This window comes from Erpetoichthys calabaricus, chromosome 5 (assembly GCF_900747795.2).
Source record: "Erpetoichthys calabaricus chromosome 5, fErpCal1.3, whole genome shotgun sequence".
Taxonomy (NCBI): domain Eukaryota; kingdom Metazoa; phylum Chordata; class Cladistia; order Polypteriformes; family Polypteridae; genus Erpetoichthys; species Erpetoichthys calabaricus.
In genome coordinates, this window is record NC_041398.2 from 143,564,167 (window position 1) to 143,589,166 (window position 25,000).

Sequence of the window (25,000 nt, forward strand, 5' to 3'; positions counted from 1 at the left end):
GTATCTATATGTATATATATATGTGTATATATATGTGTATATATATATATATATATATATATATATATGTGTATATATATATGTATATATATGTATATATATATATGTATATATATGTATATATATGTATATATGTATGTATATATATATGTATACATAATATAATTCCAAAGAAATGGTGAAAAGTATTTTTTTGAATTAAACTTTTTCAGATAAGTACATTACAGAAGAATGTAAACAGTATGACAGCTTGTAATTATGAGAAGCATTTTCTTTTCTTTTATGGCACTAGGGGGCTTCGCCCCCTGCACACTTTGCTCGCCAACCCCCCCAGCCTGCGCTACGCGCCAGCCACTTGACATCTCTGCCGCTCACGTATGTGGATTTCACTTTCATCAAACAACAAATCTTTTAATTCTCCTGGATACGTCTCTTCATTGGGAAGAAACTACTTTTCCCTGATGGCAACACGAGTTAGATGTCAATGTCAACTTTATTTATATAGCACATTTAAAACGACATCGGAATGCTGTGGCCAAAGTGCTTTATAATAATAGAATTAAAGAAAAATATACAATTAACATGAATAACATAAATAGAAATAAAATAAATGAACATAAATAAAATAAATATTAAATTTGAAGTAATGTTACATAATCACAATGAGGAAACCATCAGTATTACGGAAGGTCACGGAATGCAGGTGAATAAAAATGAGTCTTTAATCTTGTTTTAAACAGTTTAGTTGTAGACGACTCCTTTATGTGATGAGGTAAAGAGTTCCACAGGCGAGGAGCAGCAGCTGCAAAAGCCCTGTCCCCCTTAGTTTTACATTTGTTACGAGGGATAGATGATCTACAACTCTCTGACTTAAATGTACAGTATATGTAATTTACATATTTCTGATAATAAAAGGCTATTTTTTTTCCTCTTCCTTTTAGTGGACAATTGCTGAACTTGCATGCTATACATACTCCATGGTATCTGTACCACTATATGATACTCTTGGAACAGAAGCTATTTCTTACATCATTGAAAAAGGTTAGTGTTTTAAGTGTATTGGCAATGAAATCTGATATAATAAACTTTTACCTAATACTGTACATACCACCAGCTTGAACATTGCAGATAGTAATCTTTTTTTTCCATTTCTCCCCAAAGAGAGAGTGTGTGTGCGTGCGCATGTGCGTTTTTCACACAAACTGTGTATTGATTAATGCATGTAAAATACAAGAGCAAAACATCAATGGCCGAGGTGACCCTGCTACAATTTTGCCATCATGAGGTAACATTGTGCACATTAAAAACTTTTGTTTTTTCAAGGTCAAATATAAATTAATATTCATGAATGGGAAATTCTTTCGCTTAAATTTGTCAGAAACCAAATATTAATTTTTCCATTTACCCAAATAATTGTTATTGCTATATTTTTCACTCCAATGTCTGTGATGCTGCTTTTTTATATGTTTCACAAATAAAAATGTGTGTTTACCTAAAAAGTTATCTAAACACTGTTTCATAAAATTTGATGTTCCATGGTGGTTATATTTGTGGGATGAACAATTTTGTGCACTCTGTCAGTGGTATATTATTTGTACATTTAAAAAAATATGCAAGTCAGGGTTAAATTTTGGCAATTATGTACCAAATATAAAATGATGGGTAGAGAGCAAAATTTTATGTGCATGGTAAAGGCTGTTACTCTTGGTTTTAATGAAATACATGAAGATTTAATATTCCTTCTAATTATACTAGTGTATTCCATTAATGATTTGTTCAAAAAACCTGTTCAAAAAAATTAACCTGACAGTGCAGGCCAGCAACAGTATAAAGGAGGAAGATCGGAAAGTCTTGGTATCAGCATAACAAATTTAAAAATGTTGTGGGCAGTTTTGACCAGCATGTGTTTGATAGAAGTTTGGGACATTAATGTAACTGTAGCCTTGATAGAAATAGGTTAACGGGGCATCACTTGTAGAGTATATGTGTGTGCGTTTTTTTTTCTTTCTTTTTCTAACATGCCTGTTGTGCTGTTGTGATGAGTGAAGTCTCAATAATATAAGTATTAAACTGTGCAAAGCAAAATGGGGCAAATATATTAACATTCTTTTATTTAAAGTACAATATGTTAAAGTCAGCTTAAAACTGAAATCTAGTTAGGTGCCTTTAAGTTCTGAATTTTCACTTGCCAAATTTTTTAGTTATTCTTACTGTAGTGTTTTGAATTAATTTTGGTATAGTCATAGGATAATTAGGACAAACTGCCCATTGCAACAGTCAATTCTAATTGATACACACTGTGCAAATGAAGTTCTTTTTCTGTTTCTTTTACATATTAAAAAAGCTAAAAGTTTACACTTTATGTAAATTGAAGAAGACAGAATTGACTGGTGTAGAAACAAGTAAACAGTGTTATAGCAATCCAAATTTTGTGTGAAGAGATAATCTTGAACCGCTTAAGTCAGCATTGCCTTAGCATTAATAAACTTTCCCAGAGTAACAATGTTTAACACTAGAGTCTGTACACTTTATATACTATAACTGTTGAGCCTACAGCAAATGTCATTTTATTCATACTAATGGCCCAACTCAGTATGCTGATAGTCTATCCCGGTTGCCCTATCCCCACAAACCATAGATAGCCTAAAGCAGCTATGTAGTATCCTCTTTAATAAAACCCCTGTGTGCGTCGTGTCTGTGTGTGTTTGTCTTCTGGTGAAGTGCGCATGCGCGGGACACGGTGCGATGCTTCAAAGCAGATGCTTCAAAGGCCGCCTGACGCGTCACACAAGACAGAGAGGGCGGGACCTATAAAATATTGCGCGGCAGATCCAATCGGATTTCGGTAAGTAAAAGTAGATTTAATTTCGTGCACATTACATCAGTTGCTGGGGAGAATCTGCTGATTGCCCACTGTTGTGACAGAAAATTAAACGCATATTACAGACAGCAAAGCCAGTATTACTGTCAGAGAAAATTACAGGCATTTTACAGAAAAAATTTAATGAGGTAAAAGGTCCCTTGCCATTTAATATTGACTGTTCCTAGTAATGTTTATGGACTACTGTTCTAGCACCCGTTATTGTAACGGGCTTAATGTCTAGTTTAGTAATAAAAAGCAAAGCATTTTAATCAGTTAAGCACATAAAATTAAAAATAAAGTAAAAATTTCAATTATACATTTTTCAGTGGATATGTCAGACTTTGCATACAGAAAGCAGAATGTACATCAGACAGCACAGATTGCTGTCATCTTTTGTGACCAGTTTCTGCACACCAAATTGTGACACTTCACACTGTTTTGTTTTATTCCATGTGGATCTTCCTATCTGGCACCATGCTATTCTTCTGGAAGCAAGAGGAACTTGACGTATGCTTTCCAAAAGTCACTGCTGCTCAGGCATAAAACTGCTTCAGTATTTAATTGTAAAATGTCAAACAACATTTTTCAATCAGATGGGCACATAAAATAACATGGAGTTGAAAGTATTATTTTTCTATAGAGTTAAAAAAAAAAATAAGGATGTACTTACATGTTTCACAAGATATGTATGCAGCCTTCATGAGTATCGGATTAAAAAAATTAACCACATCAGCAGTCTGCACAGAATTTTGGAGTGTTTTGTGAGCAGCTCCACACATGAAATGGTGGCACTTCATTCATATTTGTTTTGTTGTGTGTACATCCTCTAACTTAACACTATTTATAATGTTGTTTACAATACAATATAGAGAAGGCTTGTCTTTTTGACAAGTAGCATATTTGCCACAGAAGGTTGTATGACAATATTGTCAGGCATGACATTTTTCCCATTGCCTGTGAAAGGCTGAAATGAGTTCAATCACACCTATTGCAGACTGTCATTTGTTTTTTTTTATATATTGTGACCTGAAGGGGGTCATCCAGCTCCCGAAACACCAAACACAAAGGCTCTGGACACAAGTGTAAAATAAACAAGAGGATTTTATTCATGGGAAACTTACAGCAAACGTTTCCCACAGCACCAAGGTTCAGTTACAGAAGCAGACCACAGCACAGACTCTCTGCAACACTTCTCCTCCTCCAGCAAGCTTTATCCACCTCCTCCCAATTATGGCTCCGAGCATTTACGGTATTTCAAAGCTGTGGTTTAGAAGCACTTCCAGGCGAGGTGAGAGCCAGACAAAGTAAGGCTACCCAGTCCCCATAGTGCTCCCTGGTGGCACCCACAGAACTCAATAGGACTTTTCAGGTGTTAGTGTTACGCTGTTAAGAGTTTTATAGAAACTGGGTTTGACTTTAAGACAGCAGACTGATAATAAAGTCTTAACAGTAACTTGACAAGCACAGAGTAAAAAGAAAGAATGTTGATTTATTGAAGCAACTTTTGCTAAATCTATTTACATGCTCACTATACCTTTTTTTTTTTTTTTTTTTTTTTTTTTAAGCCTCAATTTCAACTATAGTATGTGACAGACCAGAAAAAGTGAAGCTCCTCCTTGACTGTGCTAGTGCAAAGGATCATAGTATAAAAACTATAATTGTAATTGACTCTTTTGATACTGACCTGATTGTGCAAGGCAAGAAGCATGGAATCGAGGTGCTTAGCATGAAGGAAGTTGAGGTAAGCAGTGTAAATTTGACTCTGTAGGAGATCAGTAACATTAGTTTCAGTAAATCTTAACTAAAATGTGATTAAAATTACAGGTAGAAGTAATGTATAGGTTTTTAGAGTGTAGTTCCCCCCCCCCCCCCCCCCCACTGGATGATTTAAATATTATGTTGTTTGTATTTGTAATACGTTTTAGAGCTCGTTTTACTACTAAAATTGTTTTACCAGTGAATAACTTGCCATTCGTGCTTAAAGTAGTGTTAAATTTTGGAAAAGGTTGAAGCTAATATTGTAATTTAAAGGATTAGTAATAGATTTATTTTAGAAAGTTTTTGTGTTTTGCTTTTTTAGGATCTTGGACAAACAAACTGGATGAAGCCAGTGGTAAGGTGATCTTCTAATTTGCAATGTTACAGTTCTTTAAAAGGAGTTCATTAATGAAAGCTGATCATCTGCAACAATATCAAAGTGCTTTTCACCGTATGTACTGCAGACTGCCTATTTCAAAATAATTTTCCTGGTGGTCACACATCAAGTAATTGGGATAAGGATTCCACAAGTAGAAGTCTACATTCCCATTGGAAATCATGCAATATCTGCATTGCCCACACAAGGTTTGCAGTGAGGGTCTAAATTTAAGAGTTGTGAGTTGAGATGGGCAGTTATTGGCCTTATTAATGTTGTTAGCAGGAGGTCACAGTGTAGGTGAACATCTGAGAATATTGATTCACAACTGGTTATACTGTATGGTGGAGTTTCCCTTTTTTTTAAAACAAAATTGTTTTAAAATATGTCTGATGAAGTCTTTTTTATTAAGAACACTTCAGATTACATTCTTTTAGGTCCTGATTGTCTGCCAATCCTGAAAGGGAGAATAGGGAATTAATTTTTATCAGTTTGGCAACTAGTAGAGATGCACCTTTTCATGGATACACAGCTATAGTTCTTGAAAGGCTAGCAAATTACTGGTTAAGAAAGGGTAATTATTTTTTCATGGGACACCAGATTTAGGGTTCTCTTTTCAGCTTCTAAATCTTCTATGCTTCTGAATTAAATAACATTTATCCTTGAAAGCTGATTTGAAGCACTAATTTTGAGTTACCTCCATTAACTCAGATTTGCCATTAGATTCTCTTTGTTGGGTTGCATTGAGAAGATCTTAAGCTAGTCCACTCTTTTATACTGGATTCTCTTGAACTGATAAATAGAAGGATTAAAGAATGTTTTTTACTTATCATAGTCTTTCTGTAGGAATGGTATATTTTTTAAAACTGGAATGAAATCCCCTGGCTGTAATTCTAGTAATCAGATACCTCTAAGGTCACACCTGAAAGACTTAAGTCCTCCAAAACTGTCCTTTATGCTCCCAACAGGGCTCTGAGTTTTTCACTGTTCAGTTGTCTTTTATTTATTTATTTTTATTTTTTTTTTTTGTGCTGAAGGTGTTTTGAGTTGTCCCATTGTTTTTGACTGATGGAAGTTGTTGTTACTGTTAGTATTTGTGTATTTTATTTTTTATTACAGAACAAAAACAGAATATTGTTCTCGTTAGTAGTTTGAGGAAATGTATCCCTTTATGCCCCAAGGACTTTTTTGGCATTATTATGCATAAATTATGTATTCAAAATAAACATCTGCTATTCTGTGGACAGTTTTTATATGTCAAATCCCATAGCATACTAGCAGCTCACTTCTCAAAACGGACTCATCAGGGATTGAACCCATGAAGTTTTGATTACCAGTCAACAGCTGATACCGTTGCGCCACGGAAGCAGTTGTAGTAAATGCATGTCACCCTAACGCGGGTTCTTTTTCTGCAGTTATATTTTCGAATAAAAGCGCACTTGTTCTGTTATATTTGTACCTTTTGTGAAAGTGTTCCTTTGATATTTGGACTTCAGGCTTCACACATTATCAACTTCATGTCTACATTTAGTCAATTATTACTAAAACATGAAAAACGTTTCTGTTTTAACGATGTGTTTACATAGATCGTTGTAGACACGGAATATATATGAAATGCATGTGTTCCAAATAACGATATAGTATTTATAAAAGGTGTCATTTTGCTTGACTTCTCACTCTATACAACTCCAAGCAACTGACACGCAGGTAAACAGATTTGAGCTGAGAAAAGTGTGCAGCGGTGGGGGATGTGATAGTAGGCTGCTTGCTGCTTATCAACACAAAAAGACAGGACAAAAGACGCTGAAGGAAAAGTGTGAAGCGATTTAAGGTGGGACGGATCTACAAGTTTTTTCGTATGCTCTGGTAATTCTAGTGTTGAGCACAGCATTTGGTACAGTTAATCATGACATTTTATTGTCCTAACCTTCAGCTATTGGTATCTCTGGTGCTGCTCTTTCTTGGTTCACATTATACCTCAGTGATCGCCAGTATTATCTCTTCATTAGGGAACACAAATCGGCCACTACTTCACTCACAAGGTATCCCTCAAGGGTCAGTTCTAGGTCCAATTCTCTTTAACATCTGTATGCTCCCATTAGGTGAGAGTATTCGTCTGTATGGTCTAAGCTTCCACTACAATGCCAAAGACACACTTTATGTAAGTGTTGATGCAGTTGCAACAACTTCACCTGTTGCACTGACTGATTGCATTCGGGAAATCAATCATTGGGTGACGGATCATTTTTTACGACTTAATCCTGATAAATCCATCCATCCATTTCCCAACCTGCTGAATCCGAACACAGGGTCACGGGGGTCTGCTGGAGCCAATCCCAGCCAACACAGGGCACAAGGCAGGAACCAATCCCGGGCAGGGTGCAAACCCACCTAATCCTGATAAAACAGAAATCATATTAGTTGGTACCAAATCTGTCCTCTCTACCCTTCGTGGGCTAAAAATTGACGTCGATGGGATCCTGTTTGACCCCTCAGCATCAGTCCGTAATTTGTATGTCAACTTTGATCAACTTCTTTACTTTTCAACCACAAATTAGCTCAATAGTACAGACAGCTTTTTTTCATCTTCGCAACATTTCTCATCTGCATTCTTTCCTCAGTGTGAAGGATACTGAATCACTGATTCATGCATTCATCACTGCCCGTCTGGACTATTGCAGTGCATTGTTTTGTGGCCACCCGACTAAATATATCAATAGATTACAATCGGTTCAGAATTCTGCTGCTCATCTACTTACACACACTAAAAAATCTGCTCACGTCACTTCTGTCCTTTATGATTTGCATTGGATACCAGTCTTTTCAAGAATCAAATATAAGATTATTCTTCTCACCTTTAAAGCCCTTCATGGTTTTGCCCCTCATTATCTGTCTGAGCTGCTGCTTCCTTACACTCCAGATCATCGGACACTAACTTACTCATTGTACTTAAATACAGGTTAGTAACTGTGGGTGGCAGAGCTTTCAGTGTGATAGCCCCTAAAATTTGGAATGCTCTTTCTCTCAGCCTTCGCAAGGAAAAATCTATTATTCATTTCAAACTCCTGTTAAAAACACATCTCTTCAATGAGTATTATTCATTTCCTTTTATGTAATTTCTATTGTCTTGTTAATGTGTTTATTGAATTGTAAAGTATCCTTGAGTGTATGAGAGGTGCTACATAAATAAAAATTATTATTATTATTATTATTATATTATATACACATACACACACTGTTTATCACCAAGAAGCAATAAGTAAACTATGTGCATATACAGTATAACTTGCTAGATTATCAGTCTCTGACAGAAGGCAGAGTATGTACTTGAGGTGTTCTTTCATTTGTTGCTATTTGCTTTCTGGCTTAAACTTGCTTTGGCTCATTCATTTTTTTTTTTTTTTATATTTTTCTGCTAGTGTGCTTTAGCTAGGTTAACTTTGTGTCAAAGGGTTTTTAGGACCAGTTTGAACAGTTTTGCAGTTAGATTAGGTTTCAGCTTGGTGGCACATTGTGATATGAAATTAATTTTGATTGAAGTAGTTGATTTAGGTAGCATAATGGTCGGTACTGCAGAGTTATGAATGTACCATCCCAAGTTTAGATCTCTTGTAGGGCTTGACAGTCTGAATAAGATTGCAGGTATTCTGCACAAATTCAGTTTCAGTTCAGTTAACATAGGTTAATAGTGGGTAGTTCTACTGAGGTGCTTGTTTTCATATGAACCATTTTAATCAACTAAAGTAGTAATATTAACAATTTTTATTGATAGAGCATGTTTCCCCATATTCAAAGTTCTTAACATAATTTAAAAATGAACAACAGGCAAGAGCAAAAAGATCAAATACACAACACTGGCTACAAAATAATATCAGATAAATACATGAAGTACAAAGTTTTAAATACAATTAACAGACTACACACCAGAATAAAATACAAATGCTACTAGAAAACGCTGCACAAATAATGTTACGTGTGATACAAATGCAAATCATTCTGAACACCTGTACTGAGAGGTAAACAGAAAAAAGGGCCAGTGTCCGGGTAAGTTAAATGCCTTCCTGAAAGTAGGTTTTAAATAGATTTGTGGTAATGTGCTTTACTGTCATTACCAGCAATTAAATAAAATTAGTTTAGTGTCCTCTGCAGGGTTATGAGAGAGGCATTTGTTTGGAAATAAAAAGTCTAAAGAAATTAAACTTGCCTTTTTCTTTTCTTTATATAGTGCAGAGAGATGTCTTCGCTGACGATGTTAGCGCCTTTTGGGGAGCGTCGGGATAGGTCTCGTGTAGACTGGAGAGGTGGCCCTGCCATTGACAGGCTGGGATGGCATTGTCGGTCTTCCACTCCTGCGTGTGCCTCCCGCGACCTCATAACACTAGAAGAGAAAAAGAAAGTGAGAAGCGCCTTAATATTAGTTTGCCGCGGTTTATAAAAGGGATCCCGTATTTGCAGTTGTCTGGGCTGTAGCTCAGGGAAGGAAAAAAAAAATTAAAAGTGCCTACTTTCACTTAAGGCAGAAGAGCAGTCCACATCTCAAAGGCCGGCACAGCTACACTCATGTGCCGGCTGCTCGAATTTTTATAATAATTGTGCGGGACAGGAGACGCCACCTTTCACAGACGCGATCACGTCCTCGCGTGCCAGCGGAGGGATGACGTAGAGCAGTTCAATTGGTCGGCACAAGGGTGCTGAATACAAAAGGGAATTACAGATAACATAGTTCTTCTGCCTAGATCTTCCTAAGAGAAAGGTACTTGGTAGAACACCATATTGAATTTACCAAGCATTACTACTTGTGCCGTGATTGTTGTAAATATTTTTTTTGTATGTATTTTGGTAAATATCTCTGAATTAACTTTGGTGGAGGTATTTTTTTCTGTTTTTCTGTATTTTGAATATTTTTGTTTTTGGTGAATCCTGTGCTAGTCACTGTTTGAAGGAGCAGCTTCCTGACATGTAACACTGTGGAGGAAGACAGCTTCATATTGGTTTTTGTGTATATACAGTGGTGTGAAAAACTATTTGCCCCCTTCCTGATTTCTTATTCTTTTGCACGTTTGTCACACAAAATGTTTCTGATCATCAAACACATTTAACCATTAGTCAAATATAACACAAGTAAACACAAAATGCAGTTTTTAAATGATGGTGTTTATTATTTAGGGAGAAAAAAAATCCAAACCTACATGGCCCTGTGTGAAAAAGTAATTGCCCCCTTGTTAAAAAATAACCTAACTGTGGTGTATCACACCTGAGTTCAATTTCCGTAGCCACCCCCAGGCCTGATTACTGCCACACCTGTTTCAATCAAGAAATCACTTAAATAGGAGCTGCCTGACACAGAGAAGTACACCAAAAGCACCTCAAAAGCTAGACATCATGCCAAGATCAAAAGAAATTCAGGAACAAATGAGAACAGAAGTAATTGAGATCTATCAGTCTGGTAAAGGTTATAAAGCCATTTCTAAAGCTTTGGGACTCCAGCGAACCACAGTGAGAGCCATTATCCACAAATGGCAAAAACATGGAACAGTGGTGAACCTTCCCAGGAGTGGCCGGCCGACCAAAATTACCCCAAGAGCACAGAGACGACTCATCCGAGAGGTCACAAAAGACCCCAGGACAACGTCTAAAGAACTGCAGGCCTCACTTGCCTCAATTAAGGTCAGTGTTCACGACTCCACCATAAGAAAGAGACTGGGCAAAAACGGCCTGCATGGCAGATTTCCAAGACGCAAACCACTGTTAAGCAAAAAGAACATTAGGACTCGTCTCAATTTTGCTAAGAAACATCTCAATGATTGCCAAGACTTTTGGGAAAATACCTTGTGGACTGATGAGTCAAAAGTTGAACTTTTTGGAAGGCAAATGTCCCGTTACATCTGGCGTAAAAGGAACACAGCATTTCAGAAAAAGAACATCATACCAACAGTAAAATATGGTGGTGGTAGTGTGATGGTCTGGGGTTGTTTTGCTGCTTCAGGACCTGGAAGGCTTGCTGTGATAGATGGAACCATGAATTCTACTGTCTACCAAAATATCCTGAAGGAGAATGTCCGGCCATCTGTTCGTCAACTCAAGCTGAAGCGATCTTGGGTGCTGCAACAGGACAATGACCCAAAACACACCAGCAAATCCACCTCTGAATGGCTGAAGAAAAACAAAATGAAGACTTTGGAGTGGCCTAGTCAAAGTCCTGACCTGAATCCAATTGAGATGCTATGGCATGACCTTAAAAAGGCGGTTCATGCTAGAAAACCCTCAAATAAAGCTGAATTACAACAATTTTGCAAAGATGAGTGGGCCAAAATTCCTCCAGAGCGCTGTCAAAGACTCATTGCAAGTTATCACAAACGCTTGATTGCAGTTATTGCTGCTAAGGGTGGCCCAACCAGTTATTAGGTTCAGGGGGCAATTACTTTTTCACACAGGGCCATGTAGGTTTGGATTTTTTTTTCTCCCTAAATAATAAAAACCACCATTTACAAACTGCATTTTGTGTTTACTTGTGTTATATTTGACTAATGGTTAAATGTGTTTGATGATCAGAAACATTTTGTGTGACAAACATGCAAAAGAATAAGAAATCAGGAAGGGGGCAAATAGTTTTTCACACCACTGTATGGGTTTCACTAGTTTGTGTGCATTATTCTTTTTCATTTGGGACTATCAGTCAGCACTATAAATACTGTATATAGTCACCCTTTTTGGGCTGCATTTAATTGCTGTTTTTGTGTGCCCTTTGTGGTATTGGACTGTGTATATATATTTAAATTCTGTAGGATTTACTATTTGTTGGTTTAAACAGTGATATAATCAACAAAAGGAAGTTGATCGAGTGAGATAGCGTGTCGGAGAAACTCGACAAGCTGAAGTTCACAAAGTCGCACAGTGCCCGAAATAAAACAAAAAAAAAAAAAAAAAAAGAAGTTGTCACATATCAAAGTCGCCGTGAAAAGGCGAGTCGTAGCCCACTGTCTGAGTGTCATATGAAAGCTTATTAGGGTACAGAGGAAAAAAAAAAAGGCACACAGTGGGGGGGGGGGTAAAGCACGAAATGTCAACTTTAATCTCCAAATTTCCTCTTCAATCACGTAGTTTATTTTGTCATTAAAGTAGAACATCATAAACTTCATCTTAAAATTGTTTATTAGTTTCTCAAATCCCATCGTAACTAAAGTAGCACGTTAAATGCTTTGTTTTGTATTTGATCTTCTATGTGTATGAATCACTACGTGCTTCCGTGCTTTCTCTTCCTCTGACAGGACACAGAATCCATTACATTCGTAATATTACAGCTCTTTGAATAGTTAAAATACTGAGATGTATACGTGATATAATTTTCATGATGATAGGAGTTAAAGCATGTTGTTAAAAATGGGAACACGGTGGCGCAGTGATTGTTCATGTCTCACACAAGATGCTGCGCCCGCCGATGAAATAATTCATTGTAGCAGTACTGTCTGTTTCAAATGTACTAACCCCCAATTCCTGTCTTTACTTTTCTTTCTCCAAATACCCAATCGCCACACAATCAGCTCTGTAATAGACGTTAAGCCATCTGTAAGCTTAGAATGCTGATTCTTCAAAACTTTTAAGGAACATTGAAATATCTTCGTAGTACATGTTTAATTATTCTATCTATCTATCCTTCCAGTGTCGCACCAGCACCAGCCAGAATACAGCGTGAGGCAGGAACAATCCGTGAATGGCGCGCCAGCTCCTCGCTAGCGCTGTGGCACCATGTCCTCGCATGTTTAATTATTAACAATATAGATTATTTAAATAAAGTTAGTTTTATCTGTATAATATAATAAACATATTTTGCTGCATTTCATCTTAAAAATGATATCTCATCATATGTAAATACACACTTTATAAAGTGGCTCAGTTTGTGCAATATTATAACTGTAGTGCAAGTTTACATTGAGGTAATTGTACTTATAAGTACAAACAGTTCTACAAGGAGCACTTGATGGACTGATTGAGTGCGTTTATAGTTCTTGGGATGAAACTGATTCTAAACTGCGAGGTCCGTACAGGAAAGGCTTTGAAGCGTTTGCCTTGTGAGAGCAATTCAAAGAGGCAGCATGTGCTTGATGCTGTATACCGATAATTCTCTTTCCAATCAGCTGCTGTAGATCTGTGATTCCCCACTCAGATATAGTGATATAAATACTTTGAGTGGTGCAGTGAGAGTAATATGGAAAAAGGTGATCCGCTGTGGCAACCCCTAACGGGAGCAGCTGAAAGAAGAAAAAGAAGGTGCAGCGAGAGTAACAACGGTAAAGCAGCTATGGTATTTGGAATACTTTGGCTATTCCCTGGACCATTATATTGTTACAGGTTAATTACAATCAGATGCGTTAACACTAGAATTACCAGAGTCTACGAAAAAACTCGTAGATCCGGCCCACCTTAAATCGCGTCTTAAATCCATTCACACCTCTCCGCCAGCGTCTTTTGTCCTCTAAATGTGCTGATAAAAGACAAGCTGCCATCAGCCGGCTATTCCATCCCTCCTCCGACTTAGAACGTGAACGCACTTTTCCCAGCTCATGCCTTGATTGATTATCTGGGAGTGAAGTGGAGTTTGAGAATGGAAATAATAGATCATTATTTGGAACACACGCATTTCATGTGTGTACCGTTTCTACAGTAATCTGTGTAAACACATTGTTAAAGCAGAAACTTTTTCATATTTTAGTAATAAATGTTACAAAATGTAGGCATAAACTATAAAATGTATAAAACCCAAGTTCCAAAGATCAAATAAACACTTTCACAAAAGCTTCAAAGATAATACAATAGTTTCCGTGGCGTAGCACGCTAAGATTCGCCTCTCAGAGCGAGTAGCTTTGCTGTGTCTCACAGACATGAGTTCAATTCCCCGCTGGGGACAAAGTGTTACTTCTTTTTAACCTCAAACGGACATAAAATTTATAAATTGGTATGCACTGTCAGTTAATGCGATCGTTATATTTTCATGTGGGATGCTCCTTTTAAAATATTTTTTTTACAATTGAGACTGCAATTAACTTGAACAACTGTCCTTATAACTTATTTTTTCAAGATCCATAACACACGGACAGACAGAGCACTGCGTAATAGAGAGACAGACAGGCAGAGATATACAAACAAACAGGGAAGGCAACATGTTGATCTTTTTTTTCTTTCAGTACATGTGCGTTGTTCCTGCAGCACTGAATAAGCTCACGCGCTCTAACATCACCCCTCCGCCCGATCTGATTCTCTAAGTAACAGCACAAGTACAGACACAAACCAAGTGCATGTGTGTACTGTATAATATTAACAAAAAGACCAGCTTACTACTGAAAACGGCAAATATAGGAGTGAGTGGGGATCGAACCGGGACTCTTGATTACGCTTGGTTTGTGTCTGGATCTTGAAAAAATAAGTTATAAGGACAGTTGTTCATGTTAATTGCAGTCTCAATTGTAAAAAAAAATATTTTAAAAGGAGCATCCCACGTGAAAATATAACGATCTCATTAACTGACAGTGCATACCAATTTATAAATTTTATGTCCATTTGAGGTTAAAAAGAAGTAACACTTTGTCCCCAGCGGGGAATTGAACTCATGTCTGTGAGGCACAGCAAAGCTACTCGCTCTGAGAGGCGAATCTTAGCGCGCTACGCCACGGAAACTGTTGTATTATCCTTGAAGCTTTTGTGAAAGTATTTGTTTGATCTTTGGCACTCGGGCTTTATACATTCTATAGTTTATGCCTACATTTTGTAACATTTATTACTAAAATATGAAAAAGTTTCTGCTTTAACAATGTGTTTACACAGATTACTGTAGAAACGGTACACACATGAAATGCGTGTGTTCCAAATAACGATCTATTATTTCCATTCTAAAACTCCACTCCCAGACAATCAATCAAGACATGAGCTGGGAAAAGTGCATTCACGTTCTAAGTCGGAGGGGGAATGGAATAGCCGGCTGCTGGCAGCTTGTCTTTTATCAGCACATTTAGAGGACAAAAGATGCTGGCGGAGAGGTGTGAACGGATTTAAGACGCGATTTAAGGTGGGCCGGATCTACGAGTTTTTTCGTAGACTCTGGTAATTCTAGTGTTAAACTAATAAACAATATGCAGTTAGTTTCAGTGTACCTGTATATGATAAAGCCACGTCAGGGATGTGGATCTAAAAAAGAAAGGGAAACCACACAGGAACAGTAGCACTGCTTTGACGCTGCGTGCCGCCAGTCTGCAAAACCGAGCGGATAACTTGTGTACGCCAGGGTATGAGCTACCGTGGAAATGTGCGTGGCTTTACGGCAAGTTTAGGAGTTTAGGTTTTATACATCGCGATTTGAGCGTGGAAACGTTCGTACGTAACATTTTTGTGCGTACACGCCGTTTATACATGAGGCCCCTGGAGTGTAGGCTGGTGACCTCAATTCCCACTATACGGGGTGTCACAAAATTTTTTTAAAGAATGAATTGAGTCAGCTGATCTCATTAATTTATATCCAACATATCTTTATTGTGAAAAAAATTTAATTAAGAATTTAAAAAGCATTAAACATGTATTGCACAGGCGATTAAAAAGACACACAACCTTTGAGAATATGTGAAATGTATAGAATAGACAGTAAAAAAAGAAACAGGATTGACAAAGTATTTAAAGAGCTGTTCTTCCCAATTGCTGTGGTTCCCTAATTGAAGAATAACAAGCAAGACTAACTTGACTTTAATACGGCCTTTCACAATATCATTCTGAACATGAAGAAAAATAATATAAAGTCAATCCAAAGAAAACATCTACATTGACAGAATACTGCCATCACCAGAGGTTATCAAATCAAACCCTGCAACATAGCCTACTAAAGAAAGCTTTCACACTTTTCACACTACTGATTTTTAATTCTCTTTCTACAGAAATTGATGTTGGTGGATAATTTTTGAAAAAGATATTTTAATAAAGAAACATCATTATTTGTATGAAACAAAACATGTTCCATTTTATTGCTTCCTAATCTAAAGATGTATAGCATTTCAACATACATAGATCAAAAGATGTAAAAATATTGCTTATTATTGCCTACTTATAACTTAATTTATACTTTTTTAAAAACAGATGGAGAAAACTATTTGTGGTGCTCCCTTTCCCTTGGTGCCCTAAGCATGTGCTAAGTTTGCTTTTGCAACAAGTAACTGGTGGCATTCTGTTTTATCAGCTTCTTCTACAATTGTGATAATAGGAAATGGATTAATTTTAAAGTGTAAAGATTCAGTCAAAAGTAAAAATTATTTTGGATAGCAGGGATGTCCCTTCAAAGTCAGAAAACGTAATCATTTATAAAAACAGTTTCAGAGGAGTGGTGTTGGAGTCTAGGGATTGGGGTTGTGCATTGTGAGAGGTGTCAGAAGGCACCAGTACACATACATTTCCTGTCAGTACACTTAAGGCAAAAACAGAAATTGCTACCACAGTGTACCAGTGTGTACCAACCCACTTTAACCACTAATTATCATAAACTATAGAAAGTATCTACATGCTGCATGGATACATTAAATCATATCACATTTATTTTCTGTTGGCAGCACACGGTTCCGACAACATTTTAAATATCACCATTGGTTTATAGTACTTTATTTTCCTAATTTTTCTTATCTGTGCATTATTTTACTTTTTCCATTGCCAAACATTTGTAAAATGCATGCTTGAGCATTCTGTGAAAAGTGTGTTTTGTACTAACAGCACACGACTTTGATATGACTTCTTCAAAAATTGATGTTTTTAAGTTTTGGAAAAAATGTAATGTTGTGTCATCATGTCATACAGCCTACAAAATGTAACAACAAAGAGGCAAATTTTAATGTTGTTAAAACAAAAGTAGCTGGAGCCCTACTGTTCTCCAATTCTTAAAGCAGCATGCATTTGCTGAAACAAACACCCAGTCTATTTTAGGACATGTAGGCAATACACTACTTAATTGCAGGTGAATGTTCAAATGTAGCTATAGCAAGTTGAAGCCTGTATGAACTGAGCATTCACCTTGTTTCATAACCAACTGATCATTTTGTTTGCTGTGTGGATGTGAGGCAGCTGCAGCTCATGTCTTTGCATTATTTTTCCATCTCCACACTTGTACCAGCATATGCCACATTGCATCAGAAGTTAATAGAGCAACCTATTCTCACCACACAAATCACTTTTGTAAGCAGTATCAAAGCAAGCTTCCTCGTGCTAAACTATGGTAAAAATTATGCACGAACATTTCACCTGGTTGACAAATTTCTACCGAGAATGAATGAAGGTCAGTAAGAACAAGACAGAATACATGTGTGTAAATGAGAGGAAGGTCAGTGGAATGGTGAGGATGCAAAGAGTAAAGTTGGCGAAGGTGGATGAGTTTAAATACTTGGGATCAACAGTACAGAATAATGGGGATTGTGGAAGAGAAGTGAAAAAGAGAGTACAGGCAGGGTGGAATGGGTGGAGAAGAGTGTCAGGAGTGATTTGTGACAGACGGATATCAGCAAGAGTGAAAGGGAAGGTCTACAGGACGGTAGTGAGACCAGCTATGTTATATGGGTTGGAGACGGTGGCACTGACCAGAAAGCAGGAGACAGAGTTGGAGGTGGCAGAGTTAAAGGTGCTAAGATTTGCATTGGGTGTGATGATGATGGACAGGATTAGAAATGAGTACATTAGAGGGTCAGCTCAAGTTGGACGGTTGGGAGACAACGTCAGAGAGGCGAGATTGCGTTGGTTTGGACATGTGCAGAGGAGAGATGCTGAGTATATTGGAAGAAGAATACGAAGGATAGAGCTGCCAGGGAAGAGAAAAAGAGGAAGGCCTAAGCGAAGGTTTATGGATGTGGTGAGAGAGGACATGCAGGTGATGGGTGTAACACAGTGCTTCTCAATTATTTTCTGTCATGCCCCCCCTAGGAAGAAGAAAACATCTCGCGCCCCCCGCGCGACTATAAATAGTATCATTTGTCTATAAAATTGTTATAAGTACACCTCTGCATAACACTGTATCCTTATTAACGTATAAGAGAATAAAAAAAGAAAGAAATATGGACCAATTTACAACAAAGAATAGCTTTATTAAATGTAACAGAAAAGATTTAAAGTGCATTCTAAATTCAAAAAAAATTAAATCCTTAATTAAACTATAAACATTTTTTGATTGACCATGTCAAACCATATGATACTGAAAAAAAATACATAAAATCAATAAATAATAATGCATTCAAACTGATCACCAACATTTACTCAGGAGCACAATATTAAAAAAACTTTAACCTGCAAAACAAAAATATATAAAATAATTTGAGCTGATTTTTTAATCAGAGATGATGTCTGGATTAATGGCTACAATGAGCACGTTTTGCAATACACAGCTTTTCGAAGCGGTGTTTGAAGCAGGACACAGCAACTCTCAGCTCCTTCTCAATGTGTAGCCGGGACCTGTATTTGCTTTTCAGAGCAGCAACAGCAGAGAAGCCAGTCTCACACAAGTAAGAAGTTGCAAATGGAAGAAGAATGTGCACAGCTCTTTGTCCTAAGAGTGGATATTGCTTCTCCACATTCAGCCAGAATTCACTCAGTGTCTGGGATGTGAAACTTAGTCTCAATATGGAGTCAGATGTGATTTCTATGAACTGCTCCTTCTCTGCAAGGCTAAAACCAGTTGGAGCTGGTGCATTAAAAGGATCTCTCACCCAGTCATACTGGGAACTGTTTTTAGGGAAGTACTTTGTAAAGAATCCCATCAGTGATGAAATATGCTGCTTAAAATATGGAATCACTGAGGTGACATCATAGTCAGTAGTGTCAACAAATTCCTGCAAGTTCTCAAATGACACAGTATTTCCTTCATCAAGTCGCCTGCCCCACATTGCAAGCTTTCGAGTGAAAGAGTTGGTCTTGTCTGTGACCTGAGGGAGGTGTTGATTTTTCCCTTGAAGCTGTAGATTTAGTTCATTGAGCTTTCCAAATATGTCACTCAGGTAAGCAAGTTTCATCAGAAAGTTCTCATCACTAAACTTTCTTGCAACTTCATACTTGTGCTCCTGCTCCAAAAACATTCTTATCTCTTCTCTGAGCTCAAAAACTCGAGATAACACTTTTCCTCGTGACAGCCACCTTGCTTCACTGTGAAACAGCACAGCTTGATGTTCAGCTCCCATCTCCTCACAGATAGCAGAGAAAACTCTTGTTTTTAGTGGTCTGGTCTTTATTAATAATAATAATACATTTTATTTATATAGCGCCTTTCCCATGCTCAAGGCACTTACAGAATAAAGAACGGCAGAATATACAGTATATAGCATTGTACAAACCAGATAAATAAACAAAGAAGATTAAGACAGTAAATTCTGAAAAAAAAACAGACAACATAATTGATGGTCTCGCACACACACACAGGTTACATGAGCATCTTGACAGAGAAGTAAACTGAGAGAAAGGTAATAAAGTCAAGTAGAGCTAAAAGCCTTCCTGAACAGATGAGTTTTGAGTTGTTTTTTAAAAGAATTCATGGAGTCAGCTGACCTGATTAATTTTGGTAGGTCATTCCAGAGTCTGGGCGCTATACAGCTGAAGGCCCTGTCACCCATGGAGTGTAGATTAGTGACGGGCACAACAAGATTACCAGAATCAGAGGACCTTAGTGGGCGGGCAGGCACATAGTGATGGAGAAGGTCACTGATGTAGTTTGGCGCGAGGTTATTTAAAGCTTTGTAGGTTATTAGTAGGATTTTATATTCGATTCTGTAGGACACAGGGAGCCAGTGAAGGCGGAGCAGGATGGGTGTGATGTGCTCGCTGCTGCTGGTTCGAGTAAGGACTCTTGCAGCTGAGTTTTGAATAAGCTGGAGCTGTGATATAAGATTAGAAGGGGCACCTGCCAGTAGGGAATTACAATAATCGATGCGGGATGTGATAAAAGCATGGACAAGTTTCTCAGCATTAGAGAAGGAGAGGAAGGAGCGAACACGGGATATGTTACGGAGGTGAAAGTAAGAAAGTTTCTTAATGTGATTTATGTGGGCGGAATAAGTGAGGGAGGAGTCAAAAATGACACCAAGATTTTTTACAGTAGAGGCAGGTCTGATGAGATCACTGCCGAGATGGACTGGGAAGGAGCTCATTTTATTAAGTTGCATTTTAGTCCCAATTTGCAGGAGTTCAGTTTTATTGCAATTTAATTTTAAAGAGTTCTGCTCCATCCAGGTTTTAATTTCACTAAGGCAGGTTGTGAGCTGAGAAAGCTCTGATGAAGTTCCACTTTTAACATTGAAGTAGAGCTGAGTATCATCTGCATAAAAATGATAACCCAATCCATAACTATGGATAATATGGCCAAGGGGAAGCATATAAATACAGAAAAGCAGAGGACCGAGGACAGAGCCCTGAGGGACTCCTTGTGTGACTGGCGCTGAGCTGGATCTACTGTTGCCAAGACTAACAAACTCTTGCCTATCAGTCAGATAGGACTTGAACCACTGGAGGGCAGTGCCAGAGATACCCAGCATGTTCTCCATTCTGAACAGTAGGATGTCATGTCTGACAGTGTCAAATGCTGCACTGAGGTCTAACAGAATTAATATGCTGGTTTGTCCAGAGTCTGCTGCCATAAGCAAATCATTGGTTACCCGTAGCAGAGCAGTTTCACAGCAGTGCCGCGCCCTGAAACCAGACTGAAAGGGTTCCATCAAATTATTAGAGGTTAGGTAATTGGTGAGTTGGGAAGCTACAACACGCTCAAGAACTTTTGACAGGAAAGGTAAGTGGGAAATAGGCCGGAAATTGTTAAGATTGTCAGCATCAAGGCCAGACTTTTTTAACGTTGGGGTTACAGAAGCAATTTTAAAAGTGAGCGGCACAGAGCCAGTGTCAAGGGATGAGTTTATTATTGTTGTAACAGTCGGGATTATGGCATGAAGGCAGGATTTAAGTAGTGTGGTGGGGATGGGGTCCAGTACACAAGTAGTCGGCCTCATCTTATAAAGCAGGTCATTAACAAACGCAGATGTGACTGGTGAGAACTTAGAGAAGGAGCTGGATGGAGTGGGAAAACAGGGAGAGATATAAACAGATGATGTATTTATGTTGGTTGAATTATTTAGATCTTTAATTTTGTTACGGAAAAAGTGGAGGAATTCCTCACAGACTTCAGTAGAAGAGGTAGTTGGACCAGATGCGGGTTCGAGTAGTTTATTAACTACAGAGAACAAAACCCTTGGGTTATCATGGCTACTTTCTATTATTCTGCCATAATGGGTGTTCTTGGCAGAAGTTAGTGCTTCTCTGTAAGCTCTTTGGTGGTCAGAGAAAGCCTGGATGTGCACGGTGAGGCCAGTCTTACGTGACATTCTCTCAAGGCGTCGGCCAGCTGCTTTCATAGATCGCAATTCTGAGTTATACCAAGGAGCTGAACGTTTAAAGGAAACCTCCTTATGTTTTAAAGGAGCTGTTTTATCTAATGCTGAGTGAAGGGCTGAGTTATAGTGGTCAACAAGACTATCTAGTGTTGATGGAATAGGTGCAGACAGTAAAAGATCAGAAATGGATCCAGAAAGGATAGAGGGACAGATATTTTTAAGGTTTCTGTAAGAAATTTGTTGTTTACAGGTAAGAGGTGGGAGAGGTAATGAGACAGTGAAAAATACTGCTTTATGGTCAGAGAGTCCCAAATCAGTGCTGTAAATGTTGGCAACAGATAGTCCAGAAGTGCAGATCAGGTCCAATATACAGTGGTGTGAATAACTATTTGCCCCCTTCCTGATTTCTTATTCTTTTGCATGTTTGTCACACAAAATGTTTCTGATCATCAAACACATTTAACCATTAGTCAAATATAACACAAGTAAACACAAAATGCAGTTTTTAAATGATGGTTTTTATTATTTAGGGAGAAAAAAAATCCAAACCTACATGGCCCTGTGTGAAAAAGTAATTGCCCCCTTGTTAAAAAATAACCTAACTGTGGTGTATCACACCTGAGTTCAATTTCCGTAGCCACCCCCAGGCCTGATTACTGCCACACCTGTTTCAATCAAGAAATCACTTAAATAGGAGCTGCCTGACACAGAGAAGTAGACCAAAAGCACCTCAAAAGCTAGACATCATGCCAAGATCCAAAGAAATTCAGGAACAAATGAGAACAGAAGTAATTGAGATCTATCAGTCTGGTAAAGGTTATAAAGCCATTTCTAAAGCTTTGGGACTCCAGCGAACCACAGTGAGAGCCATTATCCACAAATGGCAAAAACATGGAACAGTGGTGAACCTTCCCAGGAGTGGCCGGCCGACCAAAATTACCCCAAGAGCGCAGAGACGACTCATCTGAGAGGTCACAAAAGACCCCAGGACAACGTCTAAAGAACTGCAGGCCTCACTTGCCTCAATTAAGGTCAGTGTTCACGACTCCACCATAAGAAAGAGACTGGGCAAAAACGGCCTGCATGGCAGATGTCCAAGACGCAAACCACTGTTAAGCAAAAAGAACATTAGGGCTCGTCTCAATTTTGCTAAGAAACATCTTAATGATTGCCAAGACTTTTGGGAAAATACCTTGTGGACTGATGAGACAAAAATTGAACTTTTTGGAAGGCAAATGTCCCGTTACATCTGGCGTAAAAGGAACACAGCATTTCAGAAAAAGAACATCATACCAACAGTAAAATATGGTGGTGGTAGTGTGACGGTCTGGGGTTGTTTTGCTGCTTCAGGACCTGGAAGGCTTGCTGTGATAGATGGAACCATGAATTCTACTGTCTACCAAAAAATCCTGAAGGAGAATGTCCGGCCATCTGTTCGTCAACTCAAGCTGAAGCGATCTTGGGTGCTGCAACAGGACAATGACCCAAAACACACCAGCAAATCCACCTCTGAATGGCTGAAGAAAAACAAAATGAAGACTTTGGAGTGGCCTAGTCAAAGTCCTGACCTGAATCCAATTGAGATGCTATGGCATGACCTTAAAAAGGCGGTTCATGCTAGAAAACCCTCAAATAAAGCTGAATTACAACAATTTTGCAAAGATGAGTGGGCCAAAATTCCTCCAGAGCGCTGTAAAAGACTCTTTGCAAGTTATCGCAAACGCTTGATTGCAGTTATTGCTGCTAAGGGTGGCCCAACCAGTTATTAGGTTCAGGGGGCAATTACTTTTTCACACAGGGCCATGTAGGTTTGGATTTTTTTTTCTCCCTAAATAATAAAAACCACCATTTACAAACTGCATTTTGTGTTTACTTGTGTTATATTTGACTAATGGTTAAATGTGTTTGATGATCAGAAACATTTTGTGTGACAAACATGCAAAAGAATAAGAAATCAGGAAGGGGGCAAAAAGTTTTTCACACCACTGTATGACCGCCACAATGGGTTGGAAAATCAACATGTTGTGTCAAGTCAAAACAGTCCAGTAAGGACAGGAATTCATTTCTCAGTTTAGATGTGGGGGTGTCAATATGGATGTTGAAATCACCAAGAAGGATAATTCTCTGAGAGTAAGAGCTTAGGTGGGTTATTAAATTGACTACTCCTACAATGTCAGTCATAACCTCACTTAATTCAGAGGAAAGGTGCCTTGATGCCAGTGCCTCTCTATGTAAAATACAGTGTGTCCACTCAGCATTAGGTGAAGCCTTCTTTATGAGAGTCCGAAGTCCTTTTCTCATCCCTGCCATGGTCTGTGCACCATCACTGCAAACACCAATGCAGTTCTCCCACTTTAGCCCATTCTCAGTCAGGAAGCAGTCTAGCATTTTGAATAGCTCTTCGGCTGTGGCTCTGTCTCTGACATATTTACAAAAAAGTAGATCCTCACACAGGGAATTTGTCATTTCAAAACGTACATAAGCAATAAACAAACAGTCTTTGTTGCTGTCAATTGCTTCATCAAATTGTAAGGCAAAACGTTTATCTTTGAGTTTTTCTACCAGCTGTTCTTTAAGATCGTCAGCAATGTCATTTATACGTCTAGCAACAGTGTCATTTGACAGAGGGATAGTTTTTATTTTTGCAGCACTTGCATCATCCAGCATGACAGAGACCATGTCTAATACTGCAGGCAGTATCAGCTCTTCTGCTATGGTGTGGGGTTTTTTGCACTGAGCAATTTGGTACGCCACCTTATATGATGCCAACAACGCTCGCTGGTTTACTGAAGTAGCAGTCAGAAAGCGGGATGATTGCTGGCAATATTCAACACGTTTTCGCTGAAAAAACTCAAGCGGCTTATCAGCGTGATTAGGGTGTAATATCTTTAAGTGACGCCTTAATTTATTTGGCTTCATGCTGTCTGCTGCCAACATTTTTAGACACAGTAAGCACACCGGTCTTTCCTCGTCTCCCACCGTAGTCACAGTGAAGCCAAGCGCTACATACGCTTCATCATATTTCCTCGTCTTAGCTTTCGGGAGACTTTCGTTTGTCTCTTTATCTTCTTCTTTCTCCGCCTGTCTTCTCATCCCTGTTAAAAATTTTTTCATGATGTCACTTGAGGGTCTGCTACACTTCGTGTCTACACTTCATACTCATACTTTGTACTGCGTGCAAAGCGCGCATGCTCAGTGCAAACAAAACCCCTACACCACCGAGCGAATGCTCCCTGCGCACACTCTGCCAATGAGAGCGCCACTGCCCCTTAATGTAGTGGAGTGGTATTGCACTTTATTCTAGAACAGTAAAAAAAAATCAAAATAGAAAAATAAAAAAGCATGTTCCCCGAGGTCAAACGCGCCCCCCTTGACGGAGCCACGGGCGCGCCCCACTATTTGAGAAGCACTGGTGTAACAGAACAAGATGCAGAGGACAGAAATATATGGAAGAAGATGATCTGCTGTGGCAACCCATAACAGGAGCAGCTGAAAGAAAAAGAAGACATATTTCTACCTATGTCTCGTTTGTACCGGTGTAGAGAGTCTGAAATCCTACTTTGTGCTAAATTTAAGGATGGATTTTACCCTGAAATTCAAAAAAATAATTTTAAGCCACACCTT

General features: G+C 38.3%; 1 protein-coding gene and 2 long non-coding RNA genes across 7 annotated transcripts in view; 1 reads left to right on the top strand and 2 right to left on the bottom strand.

The window, feature by feature from the left end:
- The window catches only part of LOC127527972 (uncharacterized), a 242,483-nt gene that overhangs the window by 187,283 nt on the left and 30,200 nt on the right, over positions 1–25,000 (bottom strand). The window lies entirely within an intron of this gene.
- The window catches only part of acsl1a (acyl-CoA synthetase long chain family member 1a), a 279,599-nt gene that overhangs the window by 145,617 nt on the left and 108,982 nt on the right, over positions 1–25,000 (top strand). For all 5 annotated transcript variants that reach the window (XM_051928437.1, XM_051928438.1, XM_051928440.1 and 2 more), the window contains exons 6-8: positions 942–1,041; positions 4,429–4,604; positions 4,944–4,976. In XM_051928437.1, coding sequence (XP_051784397.1) covers positions 942–1,041; positions 4,429–4,604; positions 4,944–4,976 — 309 coding nt within the window. The remainder of the gene's footprint in view (positions 1–941; positions 1,042–4,428; positions 4,605–4,943; positions 4,977–25,000) is intronic.
- Positions 10,007–25,000, bottom strand: part of LOC127527975 (uncharacterized) — a 23,611-nt gene continuing 8,617 nt past the window's right edge. The window contains exons 2-3 of the long non-coding RNA XR_007935168.1: positions 22,106–22,568; positions 10,007–10,362 (exon numbers count right to left, since the gene is read on the bottom strand). This is a non-coding gene — a long non-coding RNA (uncharacterized LOC127527975). The remainder of the gene's footprint in view (positions 10,363–22,105; positions 22,569–25,000) is intronic.